Source organism: Pelecanus crispus, chromosome Z (assembly GCF_030463565.1).
Source record: "Pelecanus crispus isolate bPelCri1 chromosome Z, bPelCri1.pri, whole genome shotgun sequence".
Classification (NCBI taxonomy): domain Eukaryota; kingdom Metazoa; phylum Chordata; class Aves; order Pelecaniformes; family Pelecanidae; genus Pelecanus; species Pelecanus crispus.
The window spans coordinates 29,281,480-29,307,949 of NC_134676.1; the positions used below are offsets into that span (position 1 = coordinate 29,281,480).

The 26,470-nt window shown below is 40.4% G+C and overlaps 2 protein-coding genes and 1 long non-coding RNA gene across 7 annotated transcripts; 2 read left to right on the top strand and 1 right to left on the bottom strand.

Moving 5' to 3' along the window:
* Nucleotides 1-442: 442 nt before the first annotated feature.
* On the bottom strand, nt 443-9,238 carry UTP15 (UTP15 small subunit processome component). Of its 2 annotated transcripts, none has more exons than XM_075726218.1 (12): nt 9,149-9,238; nt 8,542-8,595; nt 8,274-8,458; nt 6,951-7,129; nt 5,997-6,122; nt 5,237-5,372; nt 3,999-4,083; nt 3,419-3,568; nt 3,132-3,233; nt 2,236-2,369; nt 1,692-1,750; nt 443-1,186 (listed from the first exon to the last, which is right to left on the bottom strand). In XM_075726218.1, the coding sequence occupies exons 1-12, from the start codon at nt 9,236-9,238 to the stop codon at nt 963-965; spliced, it is 1,524 nt and encodes a 507-aa protein (XP_075582333.1). In that variant the 3' UTR covers nt 443-962. The 2 variants fall into 2 exon arrangements, with proteins under 2 accessions (XP_075582333.1, XP_075582332.1); XM_075726217.1 differs by having other exon boundaries at nt 8,542-8,634.
* Nucleotides 9,239-9,594: 356 nt separating this feature from the next.
* Nucleotides 9,595-19,814, top strand: ANKRA2 (ankyrin repeat family A member 2). Of its 4 annotated transcripts, none has more exons than XM_075725951.1 (9): nt 9,595-9,630; nt 10,392-10,795; nt 12,679-12,837; nt 14,722-14,787; nt 16,148-16,245; nt 16,413-16,538; nt 16,923-16,989; nt 17,081-17,161; nt 18,810-19,814. In XM_075725951.1, the coding sequence occupies exons 2-9, from the start codon at nt 10,495-10,497 to the stop codon at nt 18,863-18,865; spliced, it is 954 nt and encodes a 317-aa protein (XP_075582066.1). In that variant the 5' UTR covers nt 9,595-9,630; nt 10,392-10,494; the 3' UTR covers nt 18,866-19,814. The 4 variants fall into 4 exon arrangements, with proteins under 4 accessions (XP_075582066.1, XP_075582067.1, XP_075582069.1 ...); XM_075725952.1 differs by lacking the exon at nt 9,595-9,630 and adding an exon at nt 9,865-9,956; XM_075725954.1 differs by lacking the exon at nt 9,595-9,630 and adding an exon at nt 9,871-9,893.
* A 43-nt stretch (nt 19,815-19,857) lies between these two features.
* Nucleotides 19,858-24,096, top strand: LOC142596638 (uncharacterized). The gene is made up of 2 exons (XR_012831857.1): nt 19,858-20,735; nt 21,917-24,096. It is a non-coding gene; the product is annotated as an uncharacterized LOC142596638 (long non-coding RNA).
* The last annotated feature ends 2,374 nt before the right edge of the window (nt 24,097-26,470 follow it).

Sequence of the window (26,470 nt, forward strand, 5' to 3'; positions counted from 1 at the left end):
TAAGGACTAAGTTCTACCCTACTGTCATCCTACGTACATTGAGCAGCCTTTGGCACACACATCTTTCCAAAGTACACCATCCTTCTCCAGCACTACTTGAAGTTAAAATAAACCATTACCCCAGTTTTCAAATACATACTAATATCAATGTAGACTCAAACTGCATCTACTGCACATTGGAAGTGATAGAATTACACAAAAATTGAGTTCTTTTACATAACCAAGGACTTTCGCACTGGTGTGCAGTTTACTTACTACAGTAGTTTAAATTGAATTAATTTACCTTTAGAAATAGGAATTATCTATTTTCTAGATAACTATAATTCATAAATGTATATGCACTCTTTAAAAAATGAAACTAACACATTTTTCAATATACATAAGCATATTTCTTCTATTGCACTAAACAAAAGAAAACAAAAAATAACATGCTTTTGGTTTTTTGAGTCATTTTGCTGTTTCCTATGAATTCATGGAAGTCTGAAACGGAGATGAAGCAGGGAGAGAAAACACAATGTAGTCAAGTTTTATCAAATGCATATGTGGTTTTATTCCTATGTCCAAGTATGTGAGATGGGATATTAACCTTAAATAAGGACAATGACACATTATAATTAGACAAACCCCAATTATTTTCTGATAAATAAAAACTGAAAATTGTTGACTGTTTCTCTAAATCAAATAATGACTTAGTAGCAGATGCAGCAAACACTTTAAAAGTTACATCAGAATAAAACTTTAAAACTCAATTTTTTGAAAAACATTGCATGGAAAATCTTGAAAATGTACTTCTTTCTCTGTCGTCACTAATTCAGCCTATTCAAAAACACAGTTTGGAAGACAGAACTTCAAGACAGAGGGGCTTATTTTGGAAGTCATTATTATAAAAAATTACCAGGAGAACAGGTCATGTATTTCAAGTCCACATTATTTTTGTGACAATTTGTGGTGATGGTTGCCAGTCAGTTATTCGTATTTGTTTCAGCGGTCTCTGTAAGACCATTACTTTTGTTCTCTTCTAGGTACGTAGCTCTTTTCTTAGTAAAAGTAGCAAATAGCGTATCCATCATTCCCAAAACTTCTAGTAGTTCCTCTTGATAGTCGATCTCTTTTCCTATGGCTTCCTGAAGTCTCAAGAATTGTCTATCAACAATTGCTGACTGCCCAACCACAGGCTGATAAATGTCTGCAAAGAAAAAAGTCTCTTAAGAATCTACGTATCTATAAAAATTTGAAAATTATATTAGCTAGTTAGAGGTACATTTAAGGAGTCAGGCACAAGTCAAATACTGTGGACAACTAAGACAACTTTAACGGTGTTCTGAGAACAGTGTTAATTATTGGTATGTACTCACAGCAACAGTAAGTCAAACTAACAGAAGTTTTCACAACCTCAAATACTATTTTCACCTCACCAGAGAAGCAGAATTCACTTGTACCATGTAAGTATAAAAACATGAAGCACCAGATACTTAAGAGACCATGAGGAGCTTCCTGCAGCCAGTGCAAATCAGATACTGACTGTGGTCAAAATTATCTGGCAATATCTGTTCATGGATCATTCTCTTGACACTGAGTTCATACTTCTAAACAAGCCCGTGAAGGTTTGGTTTCTTAAAAATGTAGCACTTTTTACCTTATTTCCAAGCTAGCTATATGGCTTTGAGAATCTTTTTTTATGTTGTACTTACCAGTGATCATATCTGCAACAGTCACCAGTACAGGAGTAAATCTAGGCTCAATCACACGCCTGCAAAATTAGAAGACATCCTAATTTTACTGGGTTTGCCAACTGCACTCCTCCCACCAACAAAGCAGCTTTCTCATAAGGCATATAGACAATTTTTTTATTCATGAAAAGACGTCACAGAACAGCAGTCAGAGATGCGAGTCAAAAAAAGCTACATGTGGTATTTACCCTCCTCCTTTCAGCAGGACAGTGGGGTTGGAGGACTGGCAAAAGCCTCAGGTACATGAAGACACAAGTTTCATTGAGGAGATAGGAAATAATAGACTAAGGGTAGAATGTCTGGCAAAGTAAATATACTCTCTCATGACAGCAAAATTTTTTTGTGCTAACAGGTAAACTAGTTCAGTACTATGAGTGAAATCCCAGACCTTTCAGATTTCAAGAGCACCAGCATTTCACCCATGATCTGTTGAGACTCTGTGGCAAAAGCTATTAAGAAATACAGGTCTCAAAATAATCAGAGAGTACTCAGGTGAAAATAATACCTTGCCACGAAGGTAAGAAGGAGATGAATTTGCTTCTCGTCTCGGCCTGCAAGTGCACTCCTCAGCGTTCCTCTGCGATGTAGTTCCTGCATGACTGCAACTGTAACTTCAGGAGTATAAAGCCTGATGGGTGGCTGGACATACATAAGAAAAGTTTAGTACCAAAGCAACATCTTTACACATGAAACAGGGCTGATATCAGCAAAACCAAAACAGAACTGTCCTGGTTTCAACTGAGATAAGAGTTAATTTTCTTCCTAGTAGCTGGCATAGTCCTGTGTTTTGGATTTACGATGAGAAGAATGTTGATAACACACTGATGTTTTAGTTGTTGCTAAATACTGCTTATGCTAGACAAGGACTTTTCGGCTTCCCACGCTCTGCCAGGTGCACAAGAAACTGGGAGGGGGCAGAGCCAGGACAGCTGATCCAAACTGACCAAAGGGCTATTCCATACCATATGACATCATGCTCAGTATATAAACTGGGGGGGGTTGGCCAGGGAGCAGCGATCACTGCTCAGGAGCTGTCTGGGTATCGGTCAGCGTGTGGTGAGCAACTGCATTGTGCATCACTTGCTTTGTATATTATTATTATTATAGTGTTACTATTATTGTTACTGTTTTACTTTATTTCAATTATTAAGCTGTTCTTATCTCAACCCAGGAGTGTTTCTCACTCTTACTCCTCCGATTCTCTCCCCCATCGCATCGGGGTAGGGGGAGTGAGCGAGTGGCTGCGTGGTGCTTAGCTGCTGGCTGGGGCTAAACCACGACAAGAACCCCCACAAGTTTGATTCCTTCCTAGTTATACACTAAAATAAAATTAGTGTATAATTTTGAATCCACGTCAGATCACAGCACACAACTCTGATGAGACAAAAAACAATGCCTTACCTCCAGTACTGCATCAAGGGCCTTGGAAGACTGAAAACTCTTCAGCAGCTTGTCATATTTCCTCAAAACACGTTTTACAGGTTTACTGACACAGAAATCTTCCTAGAATTGAAAGATGAGTTCAGAATAAGACAGATACACACACACAATGGATTAGATTATTACCATGAACAAGCTGGTATGTCCTTGTATCTTCCCTCCCTTCCCTTTCTTCAACTTGGCACACACCAAAACAAAAAAGAAATTCTGAGGTGTGCTTCAGTATACATTTTCTCACCACCCTATACCTGTTTTGGCATGTAAGTTCTTCCTTTCACATAGGTTCTATATACTGGTTTTCTCTTCTTTTGAGACTTTTCTTTCCTTTCTTCAGGTTTCCTGTGTTTAACATTTAGCACACCATTGGTCATGCCTACAACTATGGTTTCATCTTCAGGCTAAAATGAAGAAATCACACAGTTAGGAACCTAGTGTTGTATTTGGTGATGCATGCTCTACCATGCAGATTTGCAAACTTTTTTGCTTCATGATAAGGCTCTAATCACAGTATCATATAATAACTTAAGCTGGAAGGCATCTCTATGAGTATAATCTTCTTAAAAGTCAAAGGACTTTCCCTATGATATATTCTGTCCTTGATAAACACACAATTTTGTAGAGATCTAATCAGGTAACACCTGGTACCTGATTGTGTTTAAAACCTCTTAATGCATTTTCTACTCAGGAGGGATATATTCAGTCATCCTACTTTACATGTACAGCATTCTTCTGAAACACACAATAGTGATGAAAACAAAAATTAATTACTTCAGTGATTTAAAAGGTATCAGTAATTACCTTGCCTAAAAAGATTTCTAATGTACTTACCGACAACGCAAGACTGAGGATGGATGTTGCATAGTTAAAGCTGTGGACTACTTTGTAGGAAGTAGTACTGTAAATCTTCACATGCCTATACAGAAGAGTAATGATTAAAACCTTGCTATTAATGCCTTATTGTAGACACTTTACAGGAATTTCATCACTCTCACAGATCATTTAAGGAAACTGAGTATTTATACAAAGCATCCCTCAGACTACCACTGAGCTTCTTGGTTATTACCTCTCCCGCAACAGAAAGGTTCTGTTAAAAGATACACAGAAGTCAAGAAACGATTACCCTTAGCCAAAAAAGATGAAAATGGGGCAAGGACAGAAGAAGAAATTGAAGACAGATGTAGTGACTATCTGACTTCAGCAATGCTTATTAGGAAACACTAAGACAGCATGTCTTCAAATTTGTTCTTAAATCTTAAATGTAAGCTCTATTGACAATTTCTGGAAGTAAATCCATAGATATTCTTGTATCCGGCTGCTCTTTAATGTTTTGGTTGAAGGTAGGAAATATTTAACAAATGGGAAAACAAAACACTATCTTACAACAAGTATGAACTTTAGTGTTGTGAGCACTGAATGACAAATAGCTGCACAGCTGGTGTGATCCTTCAGCTTATGCTTTGTAATCATAAAGCCTGAAGAAGCCTAGAAAGTACAGGAGGCAGGGAGGGAGGAAGAGAACAGACCACTGTCATTTCAGACCACTTCATATTTCTGAAGTCTCAGAGACAACAGATAAGAGTACCGGTACTCAGCAACTCAACCCAAACAAACAAACAAAAAAGCAAGGAGGACATATTTCACCCGTGCATCTTGGGTACAAAAAGCAACAGCACGAAGTCACAAAAAACAGGCTCTTTAAAGGTGAATACTAATACACTTTCAGTTATTTAAACTGTATTAAAGTAAAGACTAGTTACTTTATGGAGACTGCAAAGGTCAGTTTAGAGATTCAGAAAAATGAATGCTTATTCAGAAGTTCCTCACATGCATTCCCAAATGGCACATGCAACCCTTACTGACGTTCAGACTAGTAAGAGGAAAAGGATAATGTGTATCGCAGTATGTACCTTGGCCCCAATATATGTTTTCAAATAAGTTATATCTCTAACGGTTAAAAGTGTTGAAGCCCAAAAAACATGCACAGATTCACACTGATGTATAACAACTTTCAAAGGAAAAAAGTCCTAAAGAATTTAAATCACAACAAAGCCACCAAATATACTAACCTGTCCAGGGATCCTGACAATAACCTTTGTCCAGAGCTGTTCAGGCATAAACAAGTTACAGTTTTATGGTGATTTTTAAGTGAAACTAGTAATTGTCCACCTTTTAGTACATCCCAAACTTTGACATATCGACCTCCTGTAAGAAGGAAGCACAGAAAACTGTTTGACATACATACACATTTACGCTTCTCTGGAGAAGCTTTCAGAGTGATACAGTGCCTCCTTCACAACACAGTTTTCTGTACCTACTCACTGTCCCCATCCATTACGACTATCTCCTGGGACAAGACACACTGCAAGCCTGCTCTTTTTCAGGCCATTCTGCAGGCACAGCTGAATGATTCAACATACTCCTTACCAAAAATAATTTAGATACCACTGGGTTACCGGACTTCTGACGCAATGGCAAGAAGAGACTAAAAAACCTTGTCATCATTAAGAGAAAGCTACAGTCCCATCTTTTCAAAACTTCTTTAGTATGTTCATTCCTTCACTTTAGCAACAGGCTAATTAAAGTCTGTCTCTTGTCATTATCAATGTCTTTTTCTTTTGGACCAGCCACAACAAAATTAAATCAGAGACAAAAAGGCTCCTACCTTCACCCTCCAGATCAACACAGATTGCTAAAGAAGATCTTTGAGAAATCAAGCTGTTACATCACTTACCACTTCATTACCAAATGAAAACACCACACAAGAAAGAACCAGCTGAAATATTTCTCAAATTAGGGCCACAGAAAAAATTGATTTTATTGAAGTACCTGCAGATACTAGAAGCCCACCAGAAGGGAACAGAAGCACACTCTCCACGGGCTGGCCATGTTCAATTGTCATGACACTACTTTTTGTTCGTGCATCAAACAGTTTCACAGTGTGATCATAAGAACCTGCAAACAACACCGTAAATAGCTTCAGTTTCACCATTTCAATGATTTCAGGAACTAAACCAGCCACATCCTATAATCTAAAGGAGCTCCTGCCAAATGGAAAGAGTTTTAAACCATACACTTAGAACACCTCGTGGTTTACCCTGATTAATTTACAGCCTTCAGACAACATAAGTCTTCTAATTCTAGCCCTAGCAACATGTCTTAAAAGCAGTTACTTAAAAGTAATTTAAGTCTTAATTTTATTTCCCTTCCATTAATCAAGTGTATTTATAACAATAAATATCAAGCAACCTGATGAAACCTAGCCTCTTGTGCCTGCTGAAGTAAGGAATACTAGTTTTTCCACAGCAAGTTACCACAGATTAGTAGAAAGCTAGTGCTAGGAAAACCAAAAGCAACTGGTTTCAAATAACTCCACACATGACCTTTTATTTTTGAGTCTGCTAGTTTGGGGCTGTACAAACTACAATGGAACTAGGGCCCTCCTATGGAAACGGGATAAAACACTTCACTCAATCCCAACTACAGGATATATTCACAGCATTTTCTTAAAACTTTCAAAGGCCAGTCAGAACAGTCCCATTAACCCAAACAGGCTAAAGCAAAAAGATGTTAAAAATTCATTCACTCAGAGTTTCCCTACAAACATCAGTGTCAAGCTTAAAAAGCAAGTCAAAAGGAAACAACAAAGTAGGCACTGAGCAGGAAGACAGATCCTCCATGTTTAAAATATAATAAACTAGATCCTCCTGTATCAAAAACTATCGTCCTGCATTTTCCTTCAATTCAATCCAAAAGAAGCATATATAAAAAAGAAAATCAAACCTGTTATAAAGACATCTGCATTCACTTTACTTGCACAGCCGCATCTCACATAGTCAGTGTGTTCATTGTATGAGACGATTTCTGTAGCACTTGGAATATCCCACAGATTTGACGAGTAATCATCACCACCAGAAAATATTCGGTATTTATCAGACAGGAAGCCCACTACATGAACAGCTCTAAAAACCAAAGTCCACAATATGCAAAGTTAAAATATAGACTTGTTTCTAGAACAGTTAGTCTGTATGAAGAGCTTATTAAAGTATTCTCTCTAACTTCAGAGTGCAAAGTATTTACTGTTGGAAGTTACAAAACCTCACTTCAGAGATTAAAAACACTTTAGTTTTTATCTTTCCGGCCAGAAAAGGATCATGCTGACAGAGACTTACCTAAGTACTGACATGATCTGCCTTAAAGGTTTTACAGGTCTAATAGATGCTCATTCAAAAGCTGTAAATTCTGCATTTGTTACTTAGAGGTCTGCGTACTAGCACCGTCCTTCAGAAAAACATTTTAACAGTGGGTTTTAAGTATGACTCAATTGGACACTCTCCTTGTCCTTTAAAATCACTATTTAAATCTGTATTATCATTATAACATCCCAACAGAGAATGACCTTGACAGAAAACACAGATATCCTAAATCTTATTACAGTTAACCTAGTGGTTAGGATGTAAGATAATACCCAATCTACAACTACAGACCTCAAACAGAAATACTCTCAATGTCTGCCTGTGTGCTTTCCTGTGAAAGGGAGCATTTGTTGTTGTTGTTCTGGATAGATAAAACACATATTGGTCTTCCATAGCACAGCAATCTGTTTAATCTAAGCATTACTGTCTTCTCCTCACCGGTTCATCAGAACTCCTCTTCTAAGTCCTTCCCCACCCAAACCCCACCCCACCATCATGCACTTTTTCTGTTTTGGTTTTTTTTAAGGGATTCCTGCTTTTCCTGCCATATTTCTTCACTGTTTTTGTTTAGCCACCTTTTAAAACTCTTTTCCTGCCAGCATCTAATAAAAAGTGCTTATCAGCACCAGGCAGTCACAAGACTATGTCTAGACTACGTATTATGAGACACCTATCTGAATTAGAAAATGTATTTATTCTTCCGTGTACTTAATTCATGTTTAGAATTTTTTAAGAAGTCACTCCAATCCTGAATTAAATTTAGAAATCTACTTTTCAGCAAGACCTACATGAGACAGTTGCAAGCAACACAGATCAATATTATTCAGCTTTTCAGCAACAGGCAAAGCAGACATATGTAAATACACCAAACAAGCTTATGCACGCAAAGAAAAACACAGCACTGGCTTACTTAGTATGACCATCAAATTGTCTCAGCGGTGCTCTTCCACTAATGTCAAAGAGGCGAATGGCACCTTCCTCACTGCCAGCAACAAGCAGATTGCCATCATCTCTGTATGTGGCACAATAAGCAGCATCTTTGAAGCGAGAAAATGTTTTGATTGGTTCCTGAGAGTAACGACCATAAATGTGGATCTAGCAAAACAAGAAGACATTAAGTTCACTCTTACGATGCCAACTGAAGGACAAGAAATAAAAAACTTGGAAAAGCGACTTACCCTTGAAGAGGCTGTGACAGCATAGTTATATGGAGGAACGGGAGAGAAGTCAATCTTATTTACTGCACCAAATTCCTTTATCTGAACAGGTGTCTAAAACAATTGCAATAAAGATCATTAAATGCACATAAGCACACCACCAAAAATGAAAACAGCAAAACAAAATCTGTTCTTCCTACGGAGAGCTCAAAATTCCATTTAGAATCAACTTATTTTTAAAATACAATCCTACTGAGCTTCTCTTCTGCCACGCTACTTCTGCTCTTACAATTTTTTTTCCAATTCACGCATTACAACTGACCCATCAACTGTGTGTTTTGAGGAAAAAGCAATCTTATTCCCTCACCCAAGTTTAAAAATACTTTTGATTACTTGCACGAAAGCAGTAAAAAAAAAAAAATATATATATTCTAGGGCAATAACTACGTCTGTTGGGCCAATCTGGGGCACGGGTCAGCCCCGCTTCCTAGGAAGCCGTTTAACAGGTTTCAGGGCGATACCGAAGAACCGCTTCTAACCGAGCGCCGCAAGAGCCGCGCCAGCCACGGGGTCGCAGGCGCCGGCCCGCTGCCCCAAGCCCCCGCGCCGCAGAGGGCTGCCTTCCTACCTTGTAGCCCCGCCAGTACACCAGGTCCTGCGTGATCCTCTCCCCGAGCTTGGGGACCGCCTGAACCACCACCGGCTTGTACGTGGCCATGGCTGAGCAGGAGCGGGGGCCGCCGGGCGAGGCGAAGGCCTGCGCGGCGCCTCCTCAGGGAGCGGCGGCCGCCGCCGAGTCGCGCTCCCGCCCGCGGGCCCGGCCAGGCGCTGGCTCTCCAGGAGGAGCTCGGGCAGGGCCGCGCCGATCCGCGTCGCCTCCGGGGCCGAGAGCCACGCCGCGCCCCGCCGCCGCTGCCGCTGCCGCTATGGCGAGCCCCACGCCTGCCTGCAGGAGAGCCGAGGCGCACGAGTTAGCAATTCGTCATCAGGAGGCGACCCCCCCAGCCAATCGCCACCCCAGCAATGGAGCGTCACTTCCGCCCTACCGCTGGCGGGGCGGTACGGCGTCACTTCCGCTTCCCCGTCAGCGGCCCAAACGGCGGCGCTGAGGTGAGGCGGGGCTGCCGGGAGCGGAGCCGCGGGCCCGCTCTGCCGGAGGGGTTCCTGGGCGGCGTCCGCGGAGGGCGGCGTCGCCGCCGCTCGGCGTCGGGCCCGTCCGTCGCGGAGCCGGCAGCCTGCAGCGCGGGGGGAGGAGGCCAGGAGCGGCCGGGGCTGCCGGGCCGCTCTGCCTGCCAGGCCGCTCTGCCTGCCGGGCGCTGCCGCGGAGCTCGGCCTGGCGTTAGGCTTCCCGCCGTGCTGTCAACAAGCCCCGGGTATTCTGGGGTGTTTTGCTGTCGTCGGTCTAGAAGGGGATTTGTCCCTTTCCTACGCGTGTGGTAGAAGCCATTTTTTTCGCTCGGGTTGTGGAAAGACTTAAGTCATAAAGGGACATAAATTCACTTTAACTTTTCCTTCAAGTCTAATGTTTTTAGGCAATAAAGTCATCTGCTCCTTATAGCTTGTTCCTGTCTTGGTATAAACGTGGTTGTTGTTGTTGATGGATTTTTTTATTGCAACCACGTGAATATGCTGAAACATTACTTAGATGAGGACACTCCTATTGGCTTCGTTACAGAATTTGGCTTAAATACCCATGTGATAAAATTTAAATGCAAGATGTGGTCAATTGCATGTGACAGCAGTAAGCGTGATATTTCACTGAGGTTTTGACTATCAAAACCAAATGCTGCAAGCTTAAATGAGACCAAGTTTGATGTATTTTTATGTATTACTTCACCAGAATGTTGTTAACCTGTGTTACATGTGTTCAGTTCCAGGTTGTTCAAATACCCAGATCTCTTTAGATACAGCTTGGTTGGCCGGAACTGCTCTTACCTGGAAACTATGAAGAAACATTCTGCATAAAACTTTTACATGACTGACGCCATGGCATCTTCAACAAACTTAGATGCTGGGGCCCAGTTGATTGTAGAAGAATGTCCTACTAGCTACAGCCTTCCGCCGATGCCGGACATTAAAGTGGAGCATCAGCTTGACTCTAGCACAGAGGACAGCCCAGCTCAGAGTGTCGCCATGGGAATGAAATTCATTTTGCCCAATAGATTTGATATGAATGTCTGCTCGCGATTTGTGAAATCTTTGAATGAGGAGGACAGTAAAAATATTCAAGACCAAGTTAACTCTGACCTTGAAGTGGCATCTGTCTTATTTAAAGGTTGAACTTTATGGTACAAATTGTTATGTGTGGACTGTGTCATCCTGTTAAGCTGTTATGTTTTTTATAAGAAAAAAAGCCTCTGCCTTATATGCGTGTTAATCAGTAATAGTTTTCTAAGATTTGTTCCCCTAACATTTTTATTATATGTGTAATGGATTATTAATGTAAAATTAATTTTCCCCAAAATTATTTTTTAAATCACATTTTAAATTATTTTTTTAATTGGAAAAATAGTGGCACAAAAAGTCTCTATTGTAATTTAATAAGAGCTGATGCTGATTATGAAAACAAGCTTACTTCTTTTGGTTGGCATGGCCTACAGCATGTTACACAGTGTTGAATGTATGTATCTTCACAGAACGCTACTGAAAGTACTATATGATCATTTCAACTTCAGTTGCTTTCTGCAGCACGTTTTACCTTTTCACTAGTACAATGATAAAATAAAACAGGTCATGTGGTTGACTTTGTTTTATCAATATGGCTGTATGCAAAGCCTGTAGTTGTAGCGATTGGCTAGCCAATTCAGCTTCACAGTACTTGAAAGCAAACATTAGTGCAATTCTGGATCCCTGCAGCTAATCTCCAGCGATTGCTGCGCAGCTTCACCAGAACTGATCTGTGCTTTTTCATGGCTGAGCATATCAGCGGACAGCAGAATTAGGACATCTGTCTATTTCCCTTTGACAATTGTGGTTTCCAGTGCTTGCTGTAATATTTCAGACGGTTCTTTTCATGAGGTTGAATTTGACCCATTTCCTATAGCAAATACAAACACTGACCTATTGTGGATTTTGATGATTTCTCTGATTTGTATTGTTTGGCTGCAGTTCAGCCATTGTAATTTTCAAACTTTTTTGATTTGCAGGCCATAAGTGCTTTCTAGTGGAGCTGCAGACCTGAACGGCAAATTTAGACCCATCAGTGATAGGGTTGTTTTTCTTGGGTAACATTTGTGAACCCCTTAGAAGTAGCCCTGCGGATCCAGGGACCGCAGGTCAAAAATCCCTGGTAGGTCTCTTAATTTTATCACATCAGCTGTAGCTATTTGATTGGCAAACAGAATGTAATTTCGTTTTCATCGTGTTACCCTCTACTTGGTTCTCTCCCCAAATTTGTGGTTGGGTTTATGATCATTAAGTTCTTTATGGTGTGAACTTGGTGTGCATGTTAATTAGCTTCCAGTCATTAATTATTAGTGCACACTGGTGTCAAATCAATTTAGCCAGTAATGGAGTTTAATCCTTCAATATGTTTTTCCAGTATTAAATCGGTTAGCTTCTTAAAAATTATTTGGCTTCTCAGTTACTTCTCAAAACCTAATTTTGAGAATTAGAAGCCAAGATAACATACATATTTTGTAATAAAATATCCAACAGGAGTGGACGAAGTCCTGGTGAAGAAAATTAGTGAAGGTCATCTCCATTCTTGCAGTGGACTGGTTAGAGAGTGGGCGAAGGGATGAGCTGAGCAGTTACCTGACTACATGGCTGACCAGAGCTGCATCATGTTATTGCACTGGAGAGTGTTAGTGAGGTATGATAGGCTAAGTGGAGCCATCCTACCTGATAAATCCATGCCAGGCCTGTTGAAAATCTGGACAAAAGCTTACCTCATTTAGACACCAACCTGTGTCTGGGTGACATTACACCATACTGAACCTGTGGGGTAGCAGCATTGTTTCATGCCAGAAATGAATACAGCCCTTTATTCAACTCTCACAATACACAGTGGAGAAACCACATGTCACAAAGCTTACTTAACATGGCTTTTAAAGATCTTGTGATACTGGTGTTTTCTAGTTTGACTTAGAATCTGTGGCTTTCTTTTAATGATCTTAGGAGTACTAAAATCCTGTCTGTTCTCTCTGTTCAATGTAGCTGAGTGCAACATCCACACTTCTCCTTCCCCTGGTATCCAAGTAAGACATGTTTATACTCCATCAACTACTAAGCATTTCTCACCAATAAAACAATCAACTACTCTAACTAACAAACACAGGGGAAATGAAGTCTCTACAACTCCTCTGCTTGTAAACTGTAAGTATCCTTCTGTCTTACTGTTAATAATTATTTTGTGAACTGTATGTTAGATGCCTGACAGATTTTTCCAGTTTTTTCTTTGGTGTTGTAATGAACTTTAACATAGGAAGAAAACACTGAGATAGTCTTGTCTGCTTTCATATGGTTCCAACCTTAAAATAGTAATTCACCTGCTGTATTGGATTCATGAGTGAAGCTTGTTTTCCAGAAAGGATCCAATTATTTGTTTTAAAAATATAGATAAATGTTTTTCTGATCCTTTCTAAGCTTTAAGTTAATGTGCTTCATTGTCGTTGTTTAGCCCCAGCCAGCAACTAAGCACCACGCAGCCTCTCGCTCACTCTCCCTACCCCGATGGGATGGGGGAGAGAATTGGAGGAGTAAGAGTGAGAAACACTCCTGGGTTGAGATAAGAACAGCTTAATAATTGAAATAAAGTAAAATAGTAACAATAATAGTAACAATATAATAATGATAATAGTAATAATGATATACAAAGCAAGTGATGCACAATGCAATTGCTCACCACCCGCCGACCGATACTCAGACAGTTCCCGAGCAGCGATCGCTGCTCCCCGGCCAACCCCCCCCCAGTTTATATACTGAGCATGATGTCATATGGTATGGAATAGCCCTTTGGTCAGTTTGGATCAGCTGTCCTGGCTCTGCCCCCTCCCAGTTTCTTGTGCACCTGGCAGAGCGTGGGAAGCTGAAAAGTCCTTGACTAGCATAAGCAGTACTCAGCAACAACTAAAACATCAGCGTGTTATCAACATTCTTCTCCTGCTAAATCCAAAACACAGCACTATGCCTGCTACTAGGAAGAAAATTAACTCTATCCCAGCCGAAACCAGGACATTCATATACTTGTTTTCAGAACTCGGGCATCTTGTAAAGTTTATTAAAATTAGGTGATTGGTAAGTGCTACAGACTGTCATGATTGTCATGGATCTTGAAAGTCAGGAAGGCAGCATTTTAAGTCCAGGTTTTTTTAAAAAAAGGCTGCTTGCATGGGAAAAATTAATCTGGAGCTGCAACATAGGCCTCACAAAATATGCAGTCTTTCTGAAAAAAATCAAACTTTCATGTACTGAATAGGAAGAGGACAGTGAACAATTACATATTATGTAATCATTAGCTAATTTGGTATTATATAATGTGGATAATGTACTACATATTCCCTCCTGAGCACCTTTCAGACCTGCTCCAAGTTGTAATTATCAAAACCATGGGTCTGTGCAGAGTTTACTGTGGGATCAGAGATTTTTTTCTTCATCATCTTTTAAGAATTATTCTGCTTTTAATGCTTGGTACTTTTTATTAAAAATAATAATTAAAAAAAACCCATGCACAATCTTTTTCTTCCCCTGTAGGTCTAGTCATGTTGTGTATAGTTTTGTAATGTCTGATCTATTCCACGTTGTAATGAGTGAGACTCATGCTATGGCCTTTATTGAGCAGCATGACAGGTCTCCTGATGGCATGTGGTCTCTTCAATGTCATTTTTAAACTACACAGCCTTAATTTATCAAAAGATACATATTTTCATTTGATAGATGTTCGTAATATGATCTTGGGTTGCTGATTAAGTAGCAGAGAACATAACATGTTGCCTTGTAAAGAGTTCGTATAGGAAGTATCTTTGTTTTCTAGTATGATTTACACATTGGTTAAAAAATTACCTAAACCTATGAAACTCTTTGGAAACTTTTCAGTTTTTAAGATAATGGTTCCAGTTCAGAGTGTAAGATGAAACTTATCTACACTCTCAAATCCAAGTTCTGTACTGCTCAGTCCAATGGACGTGTTATGCCCAGCTCCAAATAGAGCAGAATGAAAATTGGTGTGTGTGACACATGCTTTTGCTTCCCTTTTTGCAGCTTTATCAGTTCATCAGCTGGCTGCTCAGGGAGAAATGTTGTATCTGGCCACACGTATTGAACAAGGTGAGACAGAGGGAGGTTAAATGCCTTCCTTTTTTGTTTGGGGCATTTATACGCTGTTGTGTTTGACTTCTCCCTCAAAGCTGTATTAAAAAAAAATCCTCAATTCTGATACAAATTGAAGGATATTTGAGGTATCTGTTCTTTGTGGATGTGGACTGTTGTTTCACATCAGTCTTTTATTCACTCATTGCTACAATTTTAAATTAAACATTAGGGTTAATAGGAGTTGTAGGTAAATCCCTTCCTCCCCCTGCTCTGCAGCTGTATAGGTAATCCATGGAAATGAGAAGGCAGAATCTGTTAGTTCTATCAGAAGAGTTTTGGGTTTTTTTAATGATCTTTGTAATTTAAAACACATTTCTATTAATGGTGGTTTTCCAATCCTATTTAATCAACCAATATATAGAGCTGCATGTTGGTAATTTAAGCCTGCAATATAATAGTGCCGCTCATTCTGAGCTGTGTGATAGTCTTCAGTGTGACATTTGTGTGTCCATAATACATACACAAAATTTCAACTCTACATAATGTATTGAATTCAGTACTGTTAATAGTATATTCTTACTGTGTTATTAGTAATCAGCCATGCTTTCAGTGTGTCTTTGTTGAAATGTTTACTGGAAAGCAGATAATGAGTTGCCGAGTCTATATACTTTGTAATGAGCCACGCATATGGAAAGCAAATCAATTCTGGAGTGTCAGTAACAGTTAAAAATGCGTATTATGGTGCTATGATAAGCATGGGATTTTTTAAGTACTCATATATTAAAAAAAAAATCTAACTCAACTATTTCAGTCAGCCAATTGTTAAAAAAAGTTCTTTTTCCTTCTTCCAGCTGCACTAGAAGTAGACCTTAATTGCTTCCACAAAACATCCTGTTGATTACATGAACTTTGGGGGGAATGGAGTTATACTATCTATATTGCATTGCAAGCTCATTCTTTACAAGATTGTGTGGCTCACTCTATTGAAAAAAACCCACTTTCTGAAGTATAATACAGAATGTACCTCTTTATTATTCAAGTAGCCCTTCTCTTCTTTCTAAAGATAAAGCCCAGATTACAGAAAACTTGTAACATTTGTGAGTAAAAACAGAGCTTGATTTATAGAGCTTAAAAAAAAAAAAAAAACCCAAATCTTAAATTTTACTTTGGTCAGTTGGATGTTTTTTTCTTTCTTGGACAAAGGTATTTGCACCACCATTGGGACAGAATTTTGTTTCTAAAGTTAAGATGAGAATGACTTGTAGGACACACTGGGACCTCAGTCCATTCCCCATGGATGCATCAACGTCCTTCACCAGCTCGTACAGTGCCTTAGTGAAAGGGATTACTAAGTTGCATATTTTTCTTTAAACAGAAAATGTAATCAATCATAAGGATGAAGAAGGATTTACCCCTCTGATGTGGGCTGCAGCTCATGGGCAGATAGCAGTAGTGGAATTTCTCCTGCAGAATGTAAGGAAAAAAACACATTTCATTTTAAATTTATTTATTTACTTTTTAGTTCAGTTTGCCTTCCTAAGTTTGTCACTGCTGCTGTACACTTAAAAGTCTTAAGTTCTGTGTAAAACCTCATATTTAAAAAAAACATGGTTAATTTTTTTTTTTTTTAATTATTTCAGGGTGCAGATCCTCAGATTTTGGGGAAAGGGCGAGAAAGTGCCCTCTCACTGGCTTGCAGTAAGGGATATACAGATATTGTCAAAATGCTGCTCGACTGTGGAGTTGATGTCAATGAGTACGACTGGGTAAGTCTCTAGCTTGAAATTATGTCAGAGTGTGCTTTGGTCAGAAATTTGAACTGGCACAGCACTGGCTTGGGTTTGAAAATTGTTCTACTTCTTCTGAAATATCTGAGAGTTTCAAGACTTCCATAGGATAACAGAAGTTGGTCCTACTAGTTCTGGTTTCTTGGTAAAAAGAGAATGAGACTAATGCTGAATCCTTGTGGAAGGGTCAGCTTATAGTCTAAACAGTAGACAGAAAAAGATGGAAGTTGTGAAGAACCAAAACAGAACCTCATTTTTATAAAAACTGTGAAGTCTGTTACTGATACATAGAAATATACTGGTGTGTTAAGGAATTACAGTTGCAGACTCCTCAATCATTAAGGATTTTCCCTGCTTTTGCAGAATGGAGGCACACCTCTACTATATGCAGTACATGGGAACCACGTGAAATGTGTAAAAATTCTCCTTGGTAAGCAGACTGTCCAAACTGAATCATCAGTAATAATCTACTATCAGTTCTCATTGTCAGAAACATGAGTTTCTTTTCCTGTTTTACATAGAAAGTGGTGCTGATCCAACTATCGAAACAGATGCTGGCTATAATTCCATGGATTTGGCTGTAGCCTTGGGCTATCGGAGTGGTAAGTATTGCAAATGTAAATTCTTTGATTTTTATTTTTACTGCTCCTTGTTTACATAGCTGCTGTAATGGCCTAGTAGAGGTTTTGCAGCTGTAAGAAGATCCCTGTCCTAAAAGCCTTAATAGACCTAAATGTATCAGCCCAACATGGGTAGGAGCTTCTGTTCCTGTCTCAGAAAGCTAGGTACCTAGTAAGAAATGTCACCGACCTGGATCTGCACCTGTGGGCACAAGTAATGGTGTGTAGGGCTGATGCAGCCATGATCCAGACAGGGGGAGCTGAGCTGCTCCCCCACCCTGTACAAAGGAGCGTGTGTTACCCCGGTGTCGTGGTTTAGCCCCAGCCAGCAACTAAGCACCACGCAGGCCACTCGCTCACTCCCCCTACCCCGGTGGGATGGGGGAGAGAATCGGAGGAGTAAGAGTGAGAAACACTCCTGGGTTGAGATAAGAACAGCTTAATAATTGAAATAAAGTAAAATAGTAACAAAATAATAATAATAATAATAATAATAATAATAATAATAATAATAATAAATAAATAAATAAAGCAAGTGATGCACAATGCAGTTGCTCACCACATGCTGACCGATACCCAGCCAGTTTCCGAGCAGCGATTGCTGCTCCCTGGCCAACCCCCCCCAGTTTATATACTGAGCATGATGTCGTATGGTATGGAATAGCCCTTTGGTCAGTTTGGATCAGCTGTCCTAGCTCTGCCCCCTCCCAGTTTCTTGTGCACCTGGCAGAGCATGGGAAGCTGAAAAGTCCTTGACTAGCATAAGCAGTACTCAGCAACAACTAAAACATCAGCGTGTTATCAACATTCTTCTCCTACTAAATCCAAAACACAGCTCTATGCCAGCTACTAGGAAGAAAATTCATTCTATCCCAGCCGAAACCAGGACACCCAGACAATAAGAGGCCTGCAGGCCTCCTGAACCCCTCACCCTGGTGCTCTGTTGATTGGCATGATGTGATGTAGCTGGCAAAACCTTCTTCCTCTGTCAGGCTAGATCTAGCTCTAGTTTGTCTTGGAGGCAGACAGTAATGGTGCCAGCATCAGTGAATTAGGCTACCTTACTTGGTTCTGGAAAACAGAGGCAAGGAAGGGACTCTTCGTTGTTTTTCCCTCATGCTGCCTTCATTTTGAAAGCTGTGAAATGTCTGCCATTACAGAAATGAGCTGAATCCAAAAGTAAGCCCAGCATTGCACATGTAGCTTCTCCAAGCAGAGCCCTGTGCTTATCGGGGGGGACAGTAACTTCACAGATGTCTGGATGTGGGACTACTTCAAGAGTTCAATCTCAAAACATTCCACAGAAGTAGTTTCTAATAAACATTTTTGCCTACTTTCCAGTTACAGGCTTAAAAATTTCCTTCCATATGCTATCTGCCCACTCAAACCAGAGAACAGATCATCACCTCCAAAAACCATCATCTGCCTTACTGGTGTATTGGTTTTGCATTATATGAAGCTTTCATTTTCTGAAATGATGCAAACTCTTTTTCCCAGAGTGAATTTGTTCCTGTTTTTTATTAAATGATTGTACAGGACAAGCCAGCATCTGCCAAGAAAAACTAGTGCAACCATAAAGATGTGAAAAACCACTGAACGCTGATTAACCTGATTTTTTTCTCTGCTTTAGTTCAACAGGTTATTGAGTCTCATTTATTAAGGCTCCTTCAAAATATCAAGGAATAATGGTTGGCTCTTCTGCGGGTGTCAGTTCTTGGCTTGGAGATTTGAACTGCTTTTTTAGCCCTGCAATCAGTAACAAGGGATGGTTGTTCTGTAACTTTAGTTACAGAAAGTTCAACTACTTTCTGGTTTTAGTTAAGCCTTTTAATATACTTCCTCTTCTTTCATTGTTCATAGAAATATGTGATGTCATCCTTCTCTTAAATACATTTTATACAATTTTAGAAGAAAAAGTTAGTTGTCGTGCATGAAAAGCTTTGTAAATATAACCAGTTTTAACCATCTAAATGTTTACACTAAGTGCAGTGGGTGGCACCTTGCCGAGTGTCCTACTTGATCACATCATTGTTAACATATTCATAGGAAGAAATTTGTTTAGGTATTGAGGTATATCACCATAGAAGATAGATGTCTTTACTGTTAATAATACCAAAATGTGCAGCATGTGTGATTGTTTTCAAGATCCCCAGTTAATATTACTGTGTTAGCTTTTGGCTTTTTCCGATTTTTAAGCAGCTGGTAATAAACTGAAGGACTTTGATGATGGTAGTTTAATTCCTACCTGATTTCTTTCCACCTGCTGCTGCCTTCCTGTTGTAATCCTGCAACAACTAGGCCAGAGTGTCCTTGGTAGAAATTTCTCTGGTATAAGGAAGCCTAATTGCAAGTGCAGAAATCCTCGCTCCTTAAATATCCTCCCTGCAGTGGCTGAAAGCAGACCTCAGCCATATGGGAAGAGAAGCCAGAGCCTGCTTCCAGCCTTCTTCAGCCAAAGTGTGGTCCTTTGGATCATAAAACATCTCAAGTTGGAAAGGATCCATCAGGACCATTGAGTCCAACTCCCTGCTCCTCACAGGACTATCTACAACTAACCATATGACTAAGGGTGTTATCCAGACGCTCCTTGAACTCTGACAGGCTTGGTGCCATGACCGCTTCCCTGGGGAGCCTGTCCCAGTGTCCCACCACCCTCTCTGAGAAAATGTTCTTCACTATGTCCAATCTGAACTTCCCCTGATGCAGCTCCATTCCATCTCCTCATGTCCTATCCCTGGTCACCAGAGAGAGGAGATCAGCACCTCCCCCCTGCTGCCCGCCATGAGGGAGCCGTAGGCTGCGATGAAGTCACCCCTCAGCCTTCTCTTCTAGGGGCCAAGCAAACCAAGCGACCTCAGCCACTCCTCCTAAGTCTTGCCCTCAAGGCCTTTCACCATCTTGGTTGCCCTCCTCTGGATGCACTCTAACAGTTTGATGTCCTTCTTACATTGAGGCACCCAAAACTGCACACAGTACTCGAGGCGGGGCCGCATCTGTAGAGTGTAGAGTGAGACAATCGCCTCCCTTGACCGGCCAGCTATGCTGTGCTCGATGCACCCCAGGACATGGCTGGTCCTTTTGGCTGCCAGGGCACACTGTTAACTTGCCATCAACCCAAACCCCCAGATCTCTTCCCCTGGGGCTGCCCTCAAGCATCTCATCCCCCATTTCGGAGGGATGTCCCGGTGTAGCTGTTTAGTTAGAACAGCAATTATGATTTTGAAATCAGTTGAAAAAATCAGGCCATGTTAACTGATTTTCTGGGACCCCTGCACTTAAAACTATGCTGAGTGATGGGACTTGTGATAGTTTTGCACAAATAATAGACAAGCTTTTGAAAGAGAGTTTTCAGAAGCTTTTCTCCTGACAGTACATATGGATCCCCCATAAGGTGTTGGATGTTTTTCCATAAGCGTTTCTCCATTGTGTCCACTAGAGGTCTGGCATCTTTGACACACATCCACCCCTAGTCCCCGCTTCCCCAGTCCATGAGTAGTGAGCCCAGTCTCCCAAGTTACTCTCCACCTAAGTTTACAAGACATGAGTAGACCCCCAGGTAAGTTACTGTATTCCTAATACATTGTCTCTACCATATTTAATTTTTCTATTTGAAAGTCATTCCGTATCACAAAGAAAATCAATACTATTTAAAGTACGTGCACTGTGATCCTGACCAAAGGTACTGGAAAGCTGGGCAATAATCCAGCCGAGTTCTTTGGGTCAGAGCCAGAGAAATAATGAATTCAAAATGCTAACTTTGTTATTTCAAAGTGACTGAATATACAATAGGGGGAAATATAGGGGGAAAAAAAAATCCAAACCTACATGGATTAAACCTGAATTTGTTGCCAAATTTCTCTCTGACTCTGTACTGAAACATCTGTGGTGTATAAAAGGTGTAAATCAGGTCAGAATTAACCTCTGAAAGATTGTTCATGTGAGAGCCAGTCCGGAGATCCATTTCTTTCATGAAGCTGAAATCTGAAATTGAATGAACTTTAAGGGAAGGTGCAGCAAGAAAATGTAGCTGATCTTGTGGGTGTTGGTGAAATCCTTGCTACATTTCAGTATTATCTGTCTCCCAGGCTTTGACGATTGTATTTTTATGCGGGCTTTACACCAGTTTTACTCTATCATGCATGATTAAATCAGATGAAAGAAACAGTAAATCTGACATGCCTTGGAAACAAGGGAGGGAAATTGTTTCATAATCAAAATCTAGAAAAATATGTCTTATTGTAAGCAATTTTAAAATAAAAGACTATGAAGTGGTAATTACTGCAAGGTTGTACATTAGAAATACTGAGATTTAATGGCCTTTGTAAAAACAAATGTTGAACTTCCCATGGTTGTGGAAAAACAATGCAAATAAAATGCAAACTGGTGTTTTCTTGAAATATCATAACCTGAGCCATTTCTGATTAGTTTTTAAGACACCTTATGTACAGACATGCTATATAAGTATGCATAAGGAAGAGAAGTTCCTTTTTCTGTATTATTTGTGTTACAGGAAAGTACTTGTTCTAAATGATGAACATTCACTATCTGTTTTGCATTTTGTCTTGAACTTCAGTCAGCATTGAGTTAATATATAGGAAATAAACTGACTAATTTGTAACTATTTCCTGGAAAGGTAGCCTAGAAAATGCATTTTTGGATGATATGGGAAGACAGAAAAATAGAGGAACATAGATTAAGACAGCAAAATGTAAAATCTCTTCCATCTTTTTGCTGTAGAATTTCAAACAATTGTCAGCAAAATAGTCATCACCACCTATCCCACAAAAGTGAGTACAAGGGTGAAGATGGTCATCTTTCAGAAGCCGTTGCCTGCACTGAGAGCTCCTTCTATAGCATAACATTATGCTGCTAAGGCAGTGAACATGGAATTGTTTTCTGTGGCTCTTGTGAGGGCCCTGCAGGGAACAGCCAGCAGTATTTCATAAGCTATGATTCAGACACCCTGAGGAAAACCTAGTCAGAGTTAGCAAACGGGGGGCAGGGGTAATCTGTGCAAAAAAAATACTTGCTGGAAAAAAATCAATGTCAAGAAAGCACAGACAACTGTTGATTATGCAATATTAACAGCATGCTTCACTCCACATACTTTGTGTTTCTCTGAGGCACAATGGATTTTTGTTTCTCTCAGTGTAAATACTCAGTATTCTCAGTATTTAGTTTTCTTTGTTTACAGTGGTAAAATTTTTTAAAGCCCCTGATTCAGCATTGATAAGCATTTTGAAATGTCAGCCTGCTGGTTTTGTTTTGGTGCATCATTTCTGTAGCCTCTGATGGCAGGGAGAAGACACTAGGAGTTACCTTGGAACCACACCCCTGGGTCTGAAGGCAGCAGTGTTTCCTTGCCATGGCACACCACAAGACCAGAGGAGTCTGAAAATTCTGCAATCAAAATCTTAACTCCAACTTGATTCTCCCCAAACCTTTTACCAAAAGCTCTTGCCAATGTAATTTCTTACAGGAATGTTAGTATTTTACGTTTGAACTTGAATGACAGCATTCTGTTATTTCAGAGTGTTAGCAAACAAGTTGCTTTTCCTGATTAAATTATTTTTGCCAAATTCAGTGTGCAGCATGTGATCACAGATGTCATGAACTCTGCCTCACAAAGCAGACTGCCTAGCACAATCTCGTGTAGTAATAACAGCCAAATGCTTCAGAGCTGAGCAAAGTCTTTGTCTCAATCATTCATGTTTGACTTTGCAGGGTGTTCTGGTCTATTTAACAGAGGGAGTACACAACACATGAACGCTAGTCTGCAATGCAGTGGGTACATTTGTCAGAATTAACACTCATTTACAGCTACTACTGGCTGCAACAGCTTAGAAACCTTGCAGTGCAAGACAGACAGGCTGTATCTGTCTGGCAGGGACGTAAAAGAAAGCTAAAGAAGTAAGCACCTCTGTTCATAGAGGACAGTAATATAGGTGTGAAATGATTCTACCAAGGAGAAAACAAAATTTTACACATCCGCTTTGTAATTGCTCAGAGAAATTCTGCTTTCTCACAGTTAGACAATGGCTGAGATAAAAACTGAACCTTCGAAGACAGTGAAGAATAGCCATAAACAGATTGCTAACATTTGATTAAAAGAAGTTAAGATGCTGTCTATAAAGCCATTCTTAAAGGAACTGCGACCTGTACCCCCTGCTCCCAACCCCTGGTAATGTGGTTAGTGTAACTAATGCCATTTTATAAGGCAAGCAGCCGTTCTCTGGGACTGAAGAGGTCACATATTTGTTCCCTTTCCCCTCATTATGAGACCCTGAAGGTCCTGTGCACCAAGTAAACAAACCAAACAGATTTCTCCTTCCCCTCCCTACTGGCCTCAAGGTTTCTGGGCACCAGGCCAATTACTCCCTTCCTTGCCAGCCTTGAAGGTCCCAGGCACCGGGCCAGCCGGGTGTTGTTGACGACTCTGTCACCGAACAGAGAAGTGTAACAGCACCCAGAGCACTGTCTGTGAAACCAAGCAGCTAGAAGTTCTAAGGGGGAACTTGGACCAGAACTGCTGCTGGACAGTGAGACTGGGACACCCTGGTGGCCAGGGACGCCTCCACCATCATCTGCTTCCTCCAAGGATCTGGGAGTGACTTGTATTCTTTCATACAATTTTCAAGTCTAGATTGTTATATTGATACAGCAAGCCATGTATTAAGATTTGACCCGATCTGCAGAGGGTCCAAGTGATTAGAAATGATAAGTGGTATTATAAATTCCGTATTACTTAGGTGATTAGAAATCATAACTTAAGTTGTGTTACAAATTCTGTATTATGCTACTTACAGACTGTACTACATTGATGCTGCTTGGAGAAATCCTGTGCCATTCAAATCATAAATTCTGTGCTATACTAATAGTAATTTCCTGTTAAGAAAATAAAGCTTAAAATTTAACTATGATTTAGTGCTGTCATTGTTCTGCCAAGCATCCCTAAAAGAACCTGGCTGTCCACTCAGTGTTGGGTGACAGAAACATAACTTTAAATCTATACATTTTCATCCAGACAGGATTCAGTCAAGTGAAGGGTTTATCATGTACAATGCTAGCATTACTATTTGCGTGTAAGTTGGACGAGCACTTTACAACACTCTTCCCTGTCTGTTCTGGTTTTCCCTAGGGCTGTTCGTAGTTCCACTCTGTTACCTTCTTTGTTCATCTGTCTTATACTTTGAATTCCCCACTTGTATTTCTGAGACAGTTACAGAAAGCAGCAACCTCCTGCCAGACATTCCCAGGGTACCAGGGTAGAGCGTCATCTTCCTTCAGCCTCCTGTGCGTTTTATCTGGACCTATGTTAAAAAAAAAAAAAAAAAAATAAAAAAAAATCAGTATCCTATACCTCCTCATGCTACACAGGGAGCTGGTACCCACAGCAGGCAGCTCAGGGATCAAAGATACGGCCTCTGCTTGCCGCCTTTTCCAAGATCCATGCGAGGTGATCACAGCTCCCCACTGTGGCACCAGAGGCAAACTCTGTCCCAGGCCATGATGCAAAGTTTCCCCCACGGCATTCTTCACAGAATTCAGCAGCTGGTATCCCAACAGCGTTCCTGCAGAAAGAAATACTATTACTCAACTCCAAGGAAATGGAAATCAGCCACTGAACGTTATTCTTACTTGGCTGAGAAACAACATAGACAAACTTCTACTTATGGCACACACGTATTTTGGATTTCCAAAGCTGTTTTACTGTGCCTTGGTACTACATTCTTCCAGTAACCTTTAAGCAACCTTGAAGCTCACTTCTTTAAACCCTCATGATGCTACTTAACTAACAGCCTGAAGAGACAGCTGTAAACTGAGGCCAGAACTACTACTTATTTTCCACAACTGTTTTGTAACAGTACTTGGAACAAAAAGTGTCAGAAGTAGAGCAACCATGAAAGTTTATCCTAATTCTAGGTAACTTGTTCTGCCTAAGCAGTTCACATTCACAGCTCTAGGTAATCCCTGGTGTGAATCACATGCAACTCCATATTCTCATGAAACTGTAAAGGATAAGGGATAAAAAAAAAAAGAGAGAGAAAGACCGTGTTTACTGGGATGATAGACTAAAATCTGTTCTGCATTTTTCACTAGGAAGCTGATTGTTAGGGGCATTCCAGCAGACTTTTTCCTGAACATTGTGGACCAGACTTTTTTTTCCTTTACAACAACAGTATAAATCACTGGAGTGCAGACACAGCCCGTCACTAGAATGATCATCATTAGTATTGTTATAGCAGTTCCGCTCGCATGCGCCTCCTGCTGTGCAGCACGTAATGCTTTCAGGAAGTACACTGCTCCATCTGGCAATGAATGTAGAACTGGGTGAATTAGGAATCCAGTCACTTGGAACTTTAAAGATCAAAGATATTGTTAGGGGTCAGTCCTAGGAATGACGTCTGAATGGATCTTTCTGTTGAAGTTGATTTGTCACCAAATTAAGCTAGCAACTCTCCAGGCATACAGGACTGTAAAGTATGTCAGTCATCTTCAGCAGATGAGCAGTGATGAAGCCAACCATGCACGCAGAAATCGGCGGGGAAGGTTGCAGAGCCGAACATAAAGGGAGATGTAAACTGGGCACAGCAACAAGGTGGATTACAGCTGTGAGACTGCACTGTACAGCTCATCCTTTTCCTGCAAGGAGAAACCTAAGTAATCTCTGAATAATCCTCTGAAAAAAGAATCCTGACCTGCATTGTGGGGAATATTGTTTTGATTCATTACATAAACCAACTGCACATGCTCCTTTTTTAGCACCAAAATCAAAACATGGCAAATACAGCCATGACACACTTTTCACAGCCCACGAGTTCTTCTAGCACGTCAGCATTTCTATTTCATAAACAGAAAATACAGCTTACTGGACAGCATCATTTTCACACAAAGTCTAGTATGTATCACTTGCAAGTATTTCAGGAGGACCTATCATACCATCCAGTGGCTTGACTCAACTTTTCTATATTATTGTTAGCTAGAGGACACTGGATGATGTGCAATCTGCAGGCAAACTTGATGTGCCAGCACTTAGCCAGGCTTCTAGCACAGTTGAAAAATGGGCAAGCCCTGGCTAAACCCTATAAATCCCTGCACCCTGCATTTGTAGCCATTAGGCTACACCTAGATTATCTTAAATGTTATAAGCTAAAGGACTCAAAATGCAGTTGCTTCTGAAAATGCATCACAAAACCAGCTTGCCTAGCTATTCTGCATCTGTGGTATAATGTCTGTCACTAGTACAGGGTAAGATCACAGGCATAACGACATTGCCATTGTCTCCAAAAA